Source organism: Lutra lutra, chromosome 8 (genome assembly GCF_902655055.1).
Source record: "Lutra lutra chromosome 8, mLutLut1.2, whole genome shotgun sequence".
Lineage (NCBI taxonomy): Eukaryota > Metazoa > Chordata > Mammalia > Carnivora > Mustelidae > Lutra > Lutra lutra.
In genome coordinates, this window is record NC_062285.1 from 29,782,941 (window position 1) to 29,797,985 (window position 15,045).

The following is a 15,045-nucleotide window of genomic DNA, read 5'->3' on the forward strand; positions in this document are numbered from 1 at the left end:
CCACAATATCAATTGAATATAAATTGAAATATTTTTAAGATTAGCAAATTAATCTCCTCTGCTTATGATTAGGTGCCTTTTGAACTGCTGCTTTTGCTCTGGGTACTGAGGGGGTGACAAGTATATCTGTGCACAAGCCCTTTAAGAGTGGATTTCCTGTTCTATATTTATAATGGTTCTCCTGGAAGTAAACTTTGGTTTTCATGGCCAGACATTTTAGGGATGTGTGTCTCTACTACAGGTCTCAAGAGTTGGGGTGCCTGGTGTGGGGCACAAATCCCCCCTCTCTCCTCAGGGACAAGTGATATATTATGAGATCTCTCCTAATTGTGGGTCTTTTGGGCCTGGGGTGGGGTTTCTTTCAAGACTTGGTTTCATCCTCTTCTACCTGTCTCAGTGTGTCCCTTTTCTCTCCTGTTTAGCTAGCTTTCAAAGGTCTTTGCAGAGGGAAATTTTCCAGATGTAGCTCTAGATGTGTTTGGGGGAAGAGGTGAGTTCAGGATCCTTCTATGCCTCAATCTTGAGCCATCTTCCATTTTTGTAGTTCTCGTTTCAGCTTTTGTTCTGGACTCGTTATTTGAATATTCATATAGCAAACCAAACAGCCATTATTAAAAAATTAAATTATGTCAAGTTGGTATTTTAAAATATTAAAACACTTTACTTCAGGCAATAAAACTTTATTTGGAAATTTTAAAATCAATAGCCTTCATTTTTTTAAAAGAAGAAATTAATTATTTTAAGTCAAACTATCAAAAAACTCTACCTTGTAGAATTGCATATGAAAGCAGTGCAGGGAAACTGATGGCAAGAGACTAGCTTATGTGGCATGATTCAAACTTCTTAGTGCGTTTTAATTTTAAAACCGCGAAGCCGCTGCAGAATTCCGTGGGAACTTCGAGTCTGGTAAAGGACTCTCCAAAACACTGGGCTGAAAATAACTTTTCGACAGCGGCTGGGGCTCAGGTTTTGCAGGTGAAGCCCAAGGTCTCAAAGCACCGAAGAGGCACGTGTTTTACTTCTTTAGGCCAGATGTCTAAAAGAATCTCACTTGTGCAGCGTCCTGGAGGGAATTACACAGACCTGGGTAGCAAGAAAGAGGGCGCGGTCTGGATGGACCTGGCTACTTTTCAGCCTTCCACATTTGTTGAAATTCCTCTCGCTTTCAACTCCAGGAAAGACAGCTCAAACGCCGGCTCCTGGAGCTAGCTGCGCGGTCTCGGGAGCGGGCGGTGGCGCGCGCGGCGGCGTAGGGGGCGCGCGGCGGGGGCGCGCGGCTGGGGGTCGTGGGAGACGCTGCGTCAACCGCCCACAGCGCGGCTTTGCTTCCGACCCTGGTCGTTGCGGCAGCCTCAGGGCGCGGACGCCCGGCCTCTCCGCCCAAATGTTAGTTTGTAAAACAGCGGGGCTGGAGTCTGCTGGGTTTGCAGGCTTCCGCCTTGTAGGAAGTCTGGGAGGCTCAGAATTTCCAACTCTTTCACCTTAGAGCCCTCTTCGCCCAGGCAAAACCACCCAGTAACTTGGCTCCCACAGCCTGAGCAGGTACGCGGACTGAGGGGAGCGGAGGCGTGCGCGGTCCTTCCCCCGTCGGGTTGTGAGTTTTGGATGGGTTTTCCGGCAAAAGCGTTTACCTTTCCTCTCTCAGCGGCAGTTGTGCCTCTGTGGGTGAGAAATCTAAGGCAAATCAGAACTTTCCTACCCTGTACCCCCCACCCCCATGTCATCGTGTACTGTATCATTAAACGGTTTGAAGTGAGTCCTTGAAGGAGGACCGGAAGACGTCCGTCTCTGCGGTAGCAGGGGACTGATAAACGTGGGCAAATATGTGATACAACGTACACCCCCTAGCCTGGTTAGGAGGGTTAAATGAAGAGACTACGTAAAATCCTTGAACATTTTCTTGTAAATACGGGCGTTTACTCCATATAACCTTTATTTGTATACGCATGTGAACTTCGTGGATCCACTGATGAGGTGGTTTTGTAGCACCTGGTGACTGTCCCGTCTTTTTCTTAATTAGTTTCTTGGCGTGGCCGGCGTCCCTGCCTTTCTGTTACCACAGATAGATGTAAGCCTGTGCCTACCTTAAGTGCAAGGGCGCCTTTGTGCGTCAAAACCCATTTTCCCTTGTTTACTCCAGGGTATCATCCCATCAATTTTCTTCTGTAGCAGTAAACACATTTTGCTTCCTATTGGGTCATGTCCGTCGGCATATGTATTAAGTTTCCTAGGGCTGCTTTAAAAAGTACCGCAAACAACAGACATTTATTCTCTGACTTCTGGAGGCGGAAGGCTGAAAAGTGTTGGCAGTGTTGGTTCCTACTGGAGGCTCTGGGGGATAATTTGTTCATGTATCTTTTCTAGCCTCTGGAGGCTTATTTGGGAAAAAAAAGTCACATTCACAGGTTCTGAGGTTAGGACTTGAATGTATTTTGGGGGAGAGGACATAATTCAACCTATGACAACATACAAACACGTTACTTTTCTCATCAAAAAAATCTTCCTCTTGCCCTTATTTTACTCCCTTTTTAAAAAAAATTATTTATTTTTATTTATTTATTTATTTAATTTTATTTTTTATAAACATATAATATATTTTTATCCCCAGGGGTACAGGTCTGTGAGTCACCAGGTTTACACACTTCACAGCACTCACCATAGCACATACCCTCCCCAATGTCCATAATCCTCCCCTCCCAAACCCCTCCCCCCATCAATCCTCAGTTTGTTTTGTGAGATTAAGAGTCACTTATGGTTTGTCTCCCTCCCAATCCCATCTTGTTTCATTTACTCTTCTCCTACCCCCTTAACCCCCCATGTTGCATCTCCTCTTCCTCATATCAGGGAGATCATATGATAGTTGTCTTTCTCCGATTGACTTATTTCGCTAAGCATGATACCCTCTAGTTCCATCCACGTCGTCGCAAATGGCAAGATTTCATTTCTTTTGATGGCTGCATAGTATTCCATTGTGTATATATACCACATCTTCTTTATCCATTCGTCTGTTGATGGACATCTAGGTTCTTTCCATAGTTTGGCTATTGTAGACATTGCTGCTATAAACATTCGGGTGCACGTGCCCCTATTTTACTCCCTTTTGTAGCACAATTTCTCAAGTGCTTACATTCATATTCACTGTCTCCACTTCCTCTTTTTTTTTTTTTTTTAAAGATTTTATTTATTTATTTGACAGAGAGAAATCACCAGTAGGTAGAGGCAGGCAGAGAGAGAGGAGGAAGCAGGCTTCCCGCTGAGCAGAGAGCCTGATGCGGAGCTCAATCCCAGGACCCTGGGATCATGATCTGAGCCAAAGGCAGAGGCTTAACCCACTGAGCCACCCAGGGGCCCCTCCCCTTCCTCCTTGACAATTCTCTTCTAGAACGTCGATCAATGAGGCATTGGCCTTCATCACTCTTGAAATTGTTGCTGTACTTCAGTTCACAAATGACCTACCGTCATGTTGCTAAATCTGTTGGTTCTTAGTTCTCCTCTTACCTGACCAGCATTTGACGCAGAGCATTACTCAAGATGTAAGTTTTTCTCGTTGTATTTTCAGTATATCCCCTCTTGGTTTTACCTTCTGGCTCATTGGTCACTCATTCTTAAGTTTTGTTTGCTGGTCCTTCTTTCTCAGACCTGACACTTTAGATGGAATACCTTTGGCAATAGAATTTCGTTGAAATTCTTTTGATGCTTTTCAGAAAGTTTCGTGAATTGAATTTTGGTTTCTGTATCACTACATTAACTTAAAACATTATGCGACAGTTAATATGGGAAAAATATAAGAGGGAATATTTTCCAACAGGGGACTTTGGCTTATGTTCTATAATTTATATGTTTATTATTATCAACAATTTCCAAAAGAGCATTGCATTCTTCAAAATGAATTTTTAGTGACATGACATCAAATGATGTTTCCCGATACTTATTTGACCATGAATTATGTTTGGCAACCGTGTTTTTAATTAACTGCAGTGTTTCTAAAATAATAAATCAGTTGTATAGTTTGTGAATGAAATAAAAATTTTCAGTGTTGTCAGGAGATATTTTTGTTCTATCATTCATGGTGAAATTAAAAAAATGACAGGTTGTGCAAAATGTCATAGAGTTTTCGTTTTTGAGGATTTTCTGTTTGCTTAGCTTTTCTCATATGTATTTGAGCCATTGTATCCCTGTTATATATACACACACACATATATATTTTTTAATTTAATTTTTCTGGTGGGCTCTTAAAAATGTGTACTGTTCTTCTGCAGCTGTGTCATATATTGGTTAAAATCCTAATACATGTTCACATATGGTTGGAAATCCACAATTATATCAGTAATTGTTATGTGCCTTCTATCGTTTACATTAGGGATTATGTCCAAAATATTTTAGTTTTTAAAAACCTTATTCAAACTGATTTTATTCATAATGTATCCTGTAATATTTATTATTTGGTTTTGCATTTTACTTCCTAAATAGTTTGGTTTTTGGTGTTAATATTTGTATTTTACAGAAATGTGCTAGCAGGATGCTATCAGGCTCTTAAAATTTATTAGATGACCCTCTCTACACTAGAGTAGGTACTATTCTAAAAATTTAATCGTGTTTATTATGTTGTGAACAAATGCAGGCCTATATTTTCCCATTTTTCATAGGATTGTTAATTTTTTAAATTCTTTAAAATCTGATATTAACTCTTTTTAAAAAAATTCTTTATTTAAATTCAGTTATTTAACATATAGTTTCAGGAGTAGAATTGGTTCATCAGTTGCATCAGTTACATATAACACCTAGTGCTCATTCCATCGAGTGCCCTCCTTAATGCCCATCACCCAGTTACCCCATCCCCCCGCCCACCTCCCCTTCAGCAATCCCCAGTTTGTTTGCTAGAGTTTAGTCTCCAGAGTACCTCAAGCAAACTATCTATATAGACAGTGCTTAATCTTGGATATTCTCATAAGCACTATCTACATAGACTGCTTGAGGTATTCTGGAGATTGAGGATTTTGGGGTGCCTTCAGTGGGTGATATTAACTCTTAGTACTTACTGGTGATGATGTGCATTTCACTTTATTCATGTTCAAGAATTTGTGATAAATGCTGCTAATTTTTGCATCATTTTTATTCTTCAGCTAACCTCTGCATCCAGAGAGTTTGCAATTTAAACAAGATACAGAATTCTTTGAGGAAAGATGTTAACTAAAAGCTGGTGAAAATTCAATTCTTCCTCCTTTTTTGGTTATATGCTCTTTTTGAAATCTTTCAGATTTTTCTCTTTGAGGTTCTTAAATTTCATTCTGTGTTTGTGTTTTCTTATCTGTTTACTTTTTGGTATTTTGTGAACACTTTTTGATCTGTGGTTTCCATTATTCTTTAATCTGAGAAATTTATCTATATTATTTCTTCAAATATTTCTTCCTGCCCACATTTTCTTTCTCACTGGATCTTCCATTATGTGGTTTTTAGCATTTATATAATTCTACATATCTCTTATTTTATTTTTCATTTCATTTCTATTTCTTTATCCTTTTCTGCAGCTTTCTGGCTGAACACCTCAATTGGATCTTCCATTTTCCTATTTTATTCTTCAACCCTATTATTCTGTGATCAGTTATGTTGTTTTTTTACATTTTTCAATTGTAGTATTTCTACTCAGATCTTTTAAAAAAATACCCTGTATACCTGTTTTATATATTATGTGTATGTGTTTGTGTATCTTTGGTTCTTCTATAACTTTGTATGTATGTATGTATTTAAGTAATCTCTACATGCAGTGTGGGGCTGGAACTTACAACCCTGAGAGCAAGAGTTGCATGTTCTTCTGACTAAACCATTCTGGTGCCCCTGGACTCCCCCCATGCCCCCTCCAGTTTGTTATTTTTCTTTTGCAAAGCTTATATTTTTCAGGTGTCAAGTTATTTTCACCTGTGAGCTCGTATGCTCTTGGGAGTGTCAGCTGCTCTTGTCTGGTAATCTATTATGAAATTGTCAAGAGCCAGACCCCAGTCTATGACCCTCCCATCAAGTTTAGGGAAATTATGCGTGTGTATTTGTTTCCCAGGTCTGCCAAATACCACCAAGTAAGTGGCTTAAAACATTTGTAATTTATTCTCATCGTTGAGGAGTCTAGGAGTCTGAAATCAAGGTGTTTGCAGTGCTAGGCTCCTTCTAAAGGTTCTAGGGAAGAATTTCCCTTGCTTCTTCCTATCAAAGATGCTTCCAATTTTTAAAATTCTAGCTTATAGTTACATTAGTCTCTGCCTCTTTCATTACATGACCTCTATCCCTCTGTATCTATGGTGTTTTTACATGATTTCTTTTTTTTTAAAAAAGATTTATTTATTTATTTGAGAGAAAGAGAGAGAGACTGACTTCAGGGAGAGGGTCAGAGGGAGAAGGAGAGAGTTGCCTGCAGACTCAGTGCTGAGTGAAGAACCTGACATGGGGCTCGATCTCATGACCATGAGATCAGGACCTGAGCCAAAACCAAAAGTCAGATGCTTGACCAACTGCACCATGCAGGTGCCCTTGTGTGGCTTTCTTGTAATGACACCAGTCATTGGATGTAGGGCTCATTGTAATCTAGTATGACCTTGTCTTAACTGGGTTACATCTGCAAAGACTATATTTTCAAATATGGTCATATTCACAGGTGCCAGGGATTAGAACTTGAAAATATTTTTTAGGGACACAGTTCAACCTACAACAATGAGACATCTAAGTGTAGAGAGCTTCAGACAATAGAGAACAAATGCAATTCTATATTAATTTTGTCAGTTTATGAGACAACTCCCATGGTCAAGCATACAGTTTTTTGGTTTTTTTTTTTTTTTTTTACAGAGAAAGCATTGTCCTGAGTTTTAATCAGCTTTGGAGGGAGAGAGGAGTAGAAGAATGAAAACCTAAGACCTGTCCAGTCTGTACTTTTTTCTCGGCCTGACTTTGGTGCTATCTTGATATTTTTCTGTGGATACCCTGGGCCTAGGCTATTATTTCTATAGAAATAATAATAAAGGGCATTTATTACCTCAAAAAATGGGGGAAAGAGAAGAACAAAATTTTAAACTTTTCTAAAGAAATTCTCTTATTCCTGCTACTGTCTCTTTCTCTTTAGTCCTGTCCTAAATGCCCATACCTAAATCAGCCTTCAACCACCTATAAGATTTCTTACATTTTTTTTTGTTTGTTTGCTTATTTTTAAATTTTTTATTGGTAGTTGTTGTTAGGAATGTTATTCTCCATTTTCTAATTCTGTAGAGCTGATTTTGGGACTCACCATCTTCATGACAATTGATAATCCTGCCATAATTTTTAATCTGAAATCTTAATGTTTTATCCTCAGGAAAGAATACAATTTTTTGATCTATCATTTGGAAGTGAAGTAAGATAACGAAATGAAGCCAGCGCAACATCTGTTAGCCTCTAGTAAGAAATGGGCAAATGTTCCAGAATTCACTTACCAAAAAGGACTATTTAATTTACCATTGTCACCTAAACCAAAGGAAAAACGTAGTGCAAAATTTGTACGTGATAAACTTGAACCAATGGTTTTAGGATCTCCACCAACAGGGGAATCCATTGTAAGGTATGCTTTGCCCATTCCGTCAAATAAAACAAAGGAGTTAATAGCAGAAGATGAATTGATCAGGAAAATTACCAAACATCTGAAGATGGTAAGACACTTGTTGGTCCCTGTGTTTGGGGTTCCCATGACTAGTGCTAGGCTTAGTGATTTGTTAGGAAGGTGCACTAAACTCAAAATATAGCCGTACTGCTGGCTAAGATTTATTATGGTGAAAGGATACAAAGCAAAATTAGCAAAAGGCAAAGGCTTATGGTGTGAAGTCTGGAGGAAACTAGGTCCAAGGTTCCTCTTCCTTCAAAGTCACACAGTATGTGCCTAATTCCTCCAACAGCAAATACGTTATGACGACATATGTGAAATGTCTATTGGAGAAGCTCATTAGAGGCTCAGTGTTCAGAGTTTTATTGGGGTTGCTCATGTAGGTGCTTTGCCTAGCACGTACAAAAATTCCAGACTCCCTGAAGGAAAGCAGATGTTTAGCATGAACCATATTGTTTGTGCAAAAAAGTTTAGGGACATTGAGCCACTGTTATCAGAGATGATGGGAACACTGCTAAAATCCAAGTGCTGAGACTCCAGTCCAATGCCAGCCTTGCAAGCACATCTTTCTAATGATAGACATTTCTGAGTCTCATTCCTGCTATGCTAACTCTTCTCAGCACTTTAGAAACTTTAGCTCTTAGTGTTGGGGAAAAAAAATTTCCTTTTCTCTGAGTTCTTCTTTGCACAATGATCCAGAATTGTGAATTAACCAAATACCAAATGAGAACAATGAGGAGCAGTACAAATATAAAAAGAATATAGCTTGTCAAATTTCCAAAATATAAATTTCCTCAAGGTTTGAGGCATTAGCTCAGAGAATTTCCTTTAAAATGTTATTGCTCTCTGGTTTCCATTTCTATTTTGCCCAGTTCTCTTTAAAGAAGGAAGTTGAGTCAGTCAGATTTTGAGGAATACTTTGGTGATAAGTGGAGTCGATGCCTCACCTATTTATAGTCTCTTACTTGCCTGTCACCATCGAAACAGAAGTTGTAGGGACTCTCTCCATTCCTAGGGAGTAGAGTTGAGGACTGTTTCTCATAATTTCTTTATGGTAATATGAGATGGGGTGTGAGATGAAAAATGGAACTGGCAGAAATAAGTCTTCTAAGAAGGTCCTGACATGTTTGATTAAATGTCTTTTTACATTTAATATAATTTTAAACTATAAAAATACTTAACTTGCTTTGATTCACTCACAGATTGTTTCTACTTTGGAAGAAACCTATGGATTTGACATTCAAAATAGAGAAAAATTAGTTGTGAAGCCTGAAAATGAAGAATTAACTTTTTCGGTTAGTATATGTAACCCTAATGTAGAGACATTAACAGCTGATATCAAAGCTGTTATCATTAAAGCTGATATCAGCTTTCTTATGAAGGGTTAAGATTTTCTTGTGGATTCCATTTATGTTCTCAGAATGAATTCCCCATCCATGAAAATGATTCAGTTAGGGAACTGGAAAGTAGAGTGCTTATTTTTCTATTCTTTGCCACCACTTACCTTAAAGTTTAAGACATATCTATATTTTAAACCCACTTTTATTGTTAATGCCTATTCTATTTAATTTTTAAACATTTGGTTGCTTGTTGGTTTGAGATGTATATTCTTTCTGTGTTAAGAAAGTATCCTATTTCTATTTTGCTAAAAAAACTAAGAAGTTAATTGAGTTTTAACAAATCTCTGGTATATATTGAAGTTATGTAACTATTAAGGTGATTAAGTATGTGGATCTCCTATAGTCTATTGAGGAGATGAATGTTTTTACACATTTCATAATATTCAACTATTTTAATACTTAATTACTTTTCTTAGTAATATTTCTTGAATAATATTCAACTGTATTTTAATACTTAATTACTTTTCTTAGTTAGGGGTTGAGTTTGGCCCCATGTCATAGATTGTTGTATCTTTTAATTCATGAACATGGTATGTCTCTCCATTTATTTAGATCTTGTTTGATTTCTTTTATCACCATTTTATAATTTTCATCATATAGATCCTATACATGGTTTGATATATTTATGGATTTGTATTTCATGGTTTTTGGAATGATTTTTTAAAAAGATTTTATTTATTTATTTGACAGAGATCATAAGTAGGCAGAGAGGCAGGCAGAGAGAGAGAGGGGGAAGCAGGCTCCCCGTTGAGCAGAGAGCCTGATGTGGGGCTCCATCTCAGGACCCTGAGATCATGACCCGAGCCGAAGGCAGAAGCTTAACCCACTGAGCCACCCAGGCGCCCCATTTTTTGGAATGATTTTTAATTTTTAATGGCATTGTTTTTAATTTTAGTTTCCACATATTTATTACTAGTATATAGAAAAATGATTGATTTTTATATGTTGATTTGGTATCTTGCAATCTTGTTGAAAGTACTTTTTCGTTCTAGTTTTTTATAGATTTCTTGGAATTTTTTACATAGGTAATTATATCATCCTCAAATAGAGTCAGTTTTACTTCTTCCTGTCCAGTCTGAATGCTTTTTATTTCCTTTTCTTGTGCTGGCTTTGGCTTCCAGTATTATATTTAATAATAGTGATGAGAGCAGATATCTTTGACTCATAATGACTACTACTTCCAGATAGGAATGGGAGTTCAGTTCCCTACTTGGTTTCACCAGCACAACTCTGATGGGGGAATTGGAGGGCCAGTTTTCACTGCCACATTATTTTTCAGCTCTACTGACACATATGGGTAGTGTTGCAGTTTTTTTTTCTTGGGGTTTGGCTCAAATAGGATAGGTATTCAAAAAATTTTTGGATTATGCTAATGACTCTTTTCATGGTCCTTTGGCTTTTCTTTCGTTTCTTTCTTTCTTTTTTTTTTTTTTAAAGATTTTATTTATTTATTTGAGAGAGAGAGAGCATGAGTAGGGCAGAGGGAGAGAGAGAGAAGCAGACTCCCTGCTGAATAGGGAGGCTGATGTGGGGCTCAGTCCCGGAACTCTGGGATCATGACTTGAGCTGGAGTTAGATGCTTAACTGCAAGAGCCACTGAGGTGCCCTCTTTGGCTTTCCTTAAGGCATTTTTTTTTTTTTTTAAGTCTGTGCTAATTGGAAGTTCCAGGTTCTAGATATTATATGCGGGTAAAAAGAAAGCCTAAGGAATTCATGTATTCTTCAAGTTTGAGAACTCTGCCTTTCTCTTACTACGTTTCAGAAATTTCCTGTGTTGGTTTGTAGTGTTGTCTATGGTATTTTAGTTGCAGGAGGGAGGATTAGAGGAATGGACCTAGTCCATCATGGCTAGAACAGGAAGTTCAAAATTATTTTTTTATTTTTGATACAGTTCTGTATTCTTATGTCTCCTTTATCTGATATCAGCTTTCTTATGATTAGTCATTGTGTGTTATATCTTCTTTCCAATTTTATTTTCAAACTATTTACTGTACCTCTTTGAAATAGCATATAGATGAATCTTATTTTTTATCCAGTCTGACAATGTCTATCTTTTAATGGGTTTAGTTCATTTATGTTCAATTGATAACAATTAAATGTATTGCCATGTAATTATTATAATGAAACGTTCATGCAACGTGACTCTTAATGTGAGTTAAGTCTACTTTCCTGCTATTTGCTCTCTTTTTGTCTCATATCTTCTTTGCTCCTTAACTCTTTTCTGTTTTATTTTGGGTTAATTATGTATTTTTTAGCATTTCATTTTATTTTCTTGGTTTTTAGCAATTTTTTTTTGTGCTTGCTCTGGGGATTCATTATATACTTATCACAGTCTATCTTGAATTAATATTATATACTTCATTTCTCATGTAAGAACTGTAACAGTAAATAACATTTATCTCATTTATGTTACACTATTACTGTTATATTATTTTCCTATTTTTTTCCAACTGCTTTAAAGATTTTATCTTTGGATCTTGCCATTTGCGACGACGTGGATGGAACTAGAGGGTATCATGCTTAGCGAAATAAGTCAATCGGAGAAAGACAACTATCATATGATCTCCCTGATATGAGGAAGAGGAGATGCAACATGGGGGGTTAAGGGGGTAGGAGAAGAGTAAATGAAACAAGATGGAATTGGGAGGGAGACAAATCATAAGTGACTCTTAATCTCACAAAACAAACTGAGGGTTGATGGGGGGAGGGGGGTTGGGAGGGGGGTGGGATTATGGACACTGGGGAGGGTATGTGCTACGGTGAGTGCTGTGAAGTGTGTAAACCTGGTGATTCACAGACCTGTACCCCTGGGGATAAAAATATATGTTTATAAAAAATAAAATAAAAAAAAAGATTTTATCTTTGGGTTTCAGCATTGATATAAGATATACTTAGCTGAGCTTTTCTCTATATTCTGTTCACAGTCCATCAAGCTGATTCTGTGAGTTGATGTTTTTCAACAAATTTGGAAATTTCATTCATTATTTCTTTATTTTTAAGGCAGTATTTTACTGCCTCTCTGCTCCTTTTTTATGAGAGTTTAATTACACATATATTAGACAGCTTGATACTGTGTAAGAAGTCACTCATACTCTCTTCATTTATTTCTTTTTCTGTGCTTCAGTTTGGGCAATATATATTATCCTATCTTTATTTTTACTAGTCCTTTCTGGGGTGTCTGATCTGCTGTTAAGTTTAATCCAATGAAATTTTTATTTCAAATATCATAATTTTCACATTTAGGATTGTCTTTTGGTTACTTTTTAGGGGGTTTTATATTTCTTCTGCTATTATCCACCTCTTTATGTAGTCTACCTTTTTTTTCCTGAAAATGCTTTTATCAGTCACAGAGTTTTAAAAGTTTTTGTCTGGTAATTTCCAGTATCTGGGTTATCAGTGTGTTTACGTCTACTGTTTTTTCTTTTGATTATGGATTGTATTTTCCTGGTTCTTCATATTATTTGTAATTTTTTTTATTAGTTCTCAAGTATTAGATTTAGAAAAACATTGAAAACTGTAATACAATGTTTATTTTCTAGAGAATGCTTACCATTTCCTTTCTGGCATTTAGGGTGAACAGCTAATAATTCTCATTTCTACAAGAGTTGATTTGAGCAGGAACTGGTCCCTATTTTAATTAAGTTAAGATCTTGTCTGATTTGTCTAACCCATAATCTCTCCTATTGCTGCTTCCCCTGAGGGGCTGATTTCTTTGATATTGCCAGTATTTTAGCTGGCAAGAGTTTGAACTCTTGATTTTAAATAGGTTCAATCCTGACAGAGCTTCAAATACAATTACCACAAAAACATGCAGGATGAGATTCCTCTGTTTCTTAGTTCCTGCTTTTTATAGCTGTGTAAAGGCCAGTCAAACCTTAAAACATTTTCATTATCCCCAAAAGCCTCCTTGTATTCCTTTTATAGTCAATTCTCTCCTTCCCTGGTTCCAGACAACCACTGATTTATCACTGTACTTATGCCTTTTTCTAGAATGTCCTGGAAATAAAATCATATAATATGTAGCCTTATGTATCTAGCCTTCCCTTCCTCATCATCATGTTTTTGAGATTCATCCATGTTGTTCTATGTATCAGTTGTTTGTTTCTTTCATTGTGAACAATATTTCATTACATGGCTATACTACATTGTCGATCCATTTATCAGTTAATAAACATTTAGGTCATTGGATCCAGTAGCTATTTTGGCTGTTATGCATGAAATGAAGTTTCTTTTTTTTTTTTTTTCCAGTTTAAGTTCAATTAGCCAACACATAGCACATCATTAGTTTTAGATACAGTGTTCAACAGGTTATCCGTTGTGTATAACACCCAGTGCTCATCACATCACGTGGCCGCCTTAATCCTGTCACCCAGTTACTCCATCCCCCCACCCACCTCCCCTTCAGCAGTCCTTAGTTTGTTTCCCATAGTTAAGAGTCTGTCATGGTAAGTGACTCTTAATCTCACAAAACAAACTGAGGGTTGATGGGGGGAGGGGGTTTTGGGAGAGGGGGGTGGGGTTATGGACATGGGGAGGGTATGTGCTATGGTGAGTGTTGTGAAGTGTGTAAACCTGGCGATTCACAGACCTGTACCCCTGGGGATAAAAATACATTATATGTTTATAAAAAAAATACATTATAAAATGTAACAACAACAAAAAAAGAGTCTCTCATCATTTGTCTCCTTCCCTGATTTCTTCCCATTCAATTTTCCCTCCCTTCCCTTGTGGTCCTCTGTACTGTTTCTTATATTTCACAAATAAGTGAAACTATATGATGATAATTGTCTTTCTCCAACTGAATTATTTCACCGAGCATAAAACCTTCCAGTTCCATCCAGGTTGATGTAAATGGTAAGTATTCATCCTTTGTGATGGCCAAGTAATATTCCATTTTATATATATCTTCTTTACCCATTCATCTGTCAAAGGACATCTTGGCTTCTTCCCCATTTTGAACGTTGGGGTGTAGGTGCCCCTCTGTATGAATGAAGTTTCAATGAACATTTGTGTGCAAATCTTTGTGAGGACATATGTGTTTATTCATCTTGGATAATTGCTTTGGAATAAGATTAGTGAGTTTTAAGTGTATGTTTAATTTTCTGAGGAATTGCCAAATTACTTCCCAACATGGCAAAACCATTTTATGTTCCTACCACCTCTCTGGGAGAGTTTCAGTGGCTGTGCATCCTTCCCAAAATTGGTATTGTCAGACTTCTTAATTCTGACCATTCCTAGGGAATGTAGGCCTCTTTTTTGGCCACATTTTTGGCAAAATTCAGATGGGGAAGCATTTGACAGAAGAAAAATGGTTGGGTTGAGTGATTTACCTTGGGAATGTTTCTCATTCCAGTGTATCTGCTGGCCTAAATGGCTGTCAAGGTCTCATCTGGTTTTTCTTCATCCTCTAAATTCTGTTTGTCAGTGGTAGGCCTGCTTTTTGACTTGGCTGACTTGGCACACTTTGCACACACTAGACCAAGTGTTCTTCTGTCTCCACCATGCTCCCTTTAGACATGGATATGGCTTTTGTTCTTTGCTTATCTATAAAGTGTTCTTCTGTGGAATTCAGTTTGTCCGATTTTTATCCTATCCTCTACTTTTCAGTATCCTCAAGGAAAGGGATGATAATTATATAACTTTATGTATTTTTCCTTTCTGGATGTTTAATTTTTCTTTTTTTAAGTTTTTTTTTTTTTTTTTTTTTTTTTTAATATGAGAGAGAGCAAGAGAGAGCACAGCAAGGGGAGGAGCAAAGAGAGAGGGAGGAGAGACCCCGCACTGAGCAGAAGGGGTTAATCCTGGGACTCTGGGACCATGACCCGAGCTGAAGGCAGAGGTTTAACTGACTGAGCCACTTAGGTGCCCCATTCTTTCTGGATGTTAACACCAAAATAAACACTCTCATACCTTTTCACATTATAATCATAAAAGGCAGTTCAGCTTCCCTTTGAAGATCTTTTTAGGGGTGCCTGAGTGGCTTAGTCGTTAAGTGTCTGCCTTTGACTCAGGTCATGGCCCTAGGGTCTT

At 37.5% G+C, this 15,045-nt stretch overlaps 1 protein-coding gene across 1 annotated transcript in view; it reads left to right on the plus strand.

Annotated features, from left to right (window-relative positions):
- The first annotated feature begins 1,301 nt into the window (after positions 1–1,301).
- CCDC7 (coiled-coil domain containing 7) overlaps positions 1,302–15,045 on the plus strand; it is a 404,782-nt gene continuing 391,038 nt past the window's right edge. Inside the window, exons 1-4 of the mRNA XM_047741462.1 lie at positions 1,302–1,542; positions 2,021–2,096; positions 7,334–7,664; positions 8,818–8,910. Of these exons, the coding sequence (XP_047597418.1) occupies positions 7,386–7,664; positions 8,818–8,910 (372 nt within the window). The 5' untranslated portion in view covers positions 1,302–1,542; positions 2,021–2,096; positions 7,334–7,385. The remainder of the gene's footprint in view (positions 1,543–2,020; positions 2,097–7,333; positions 7,665–8,817; positions 8,911–15,045) is intronic.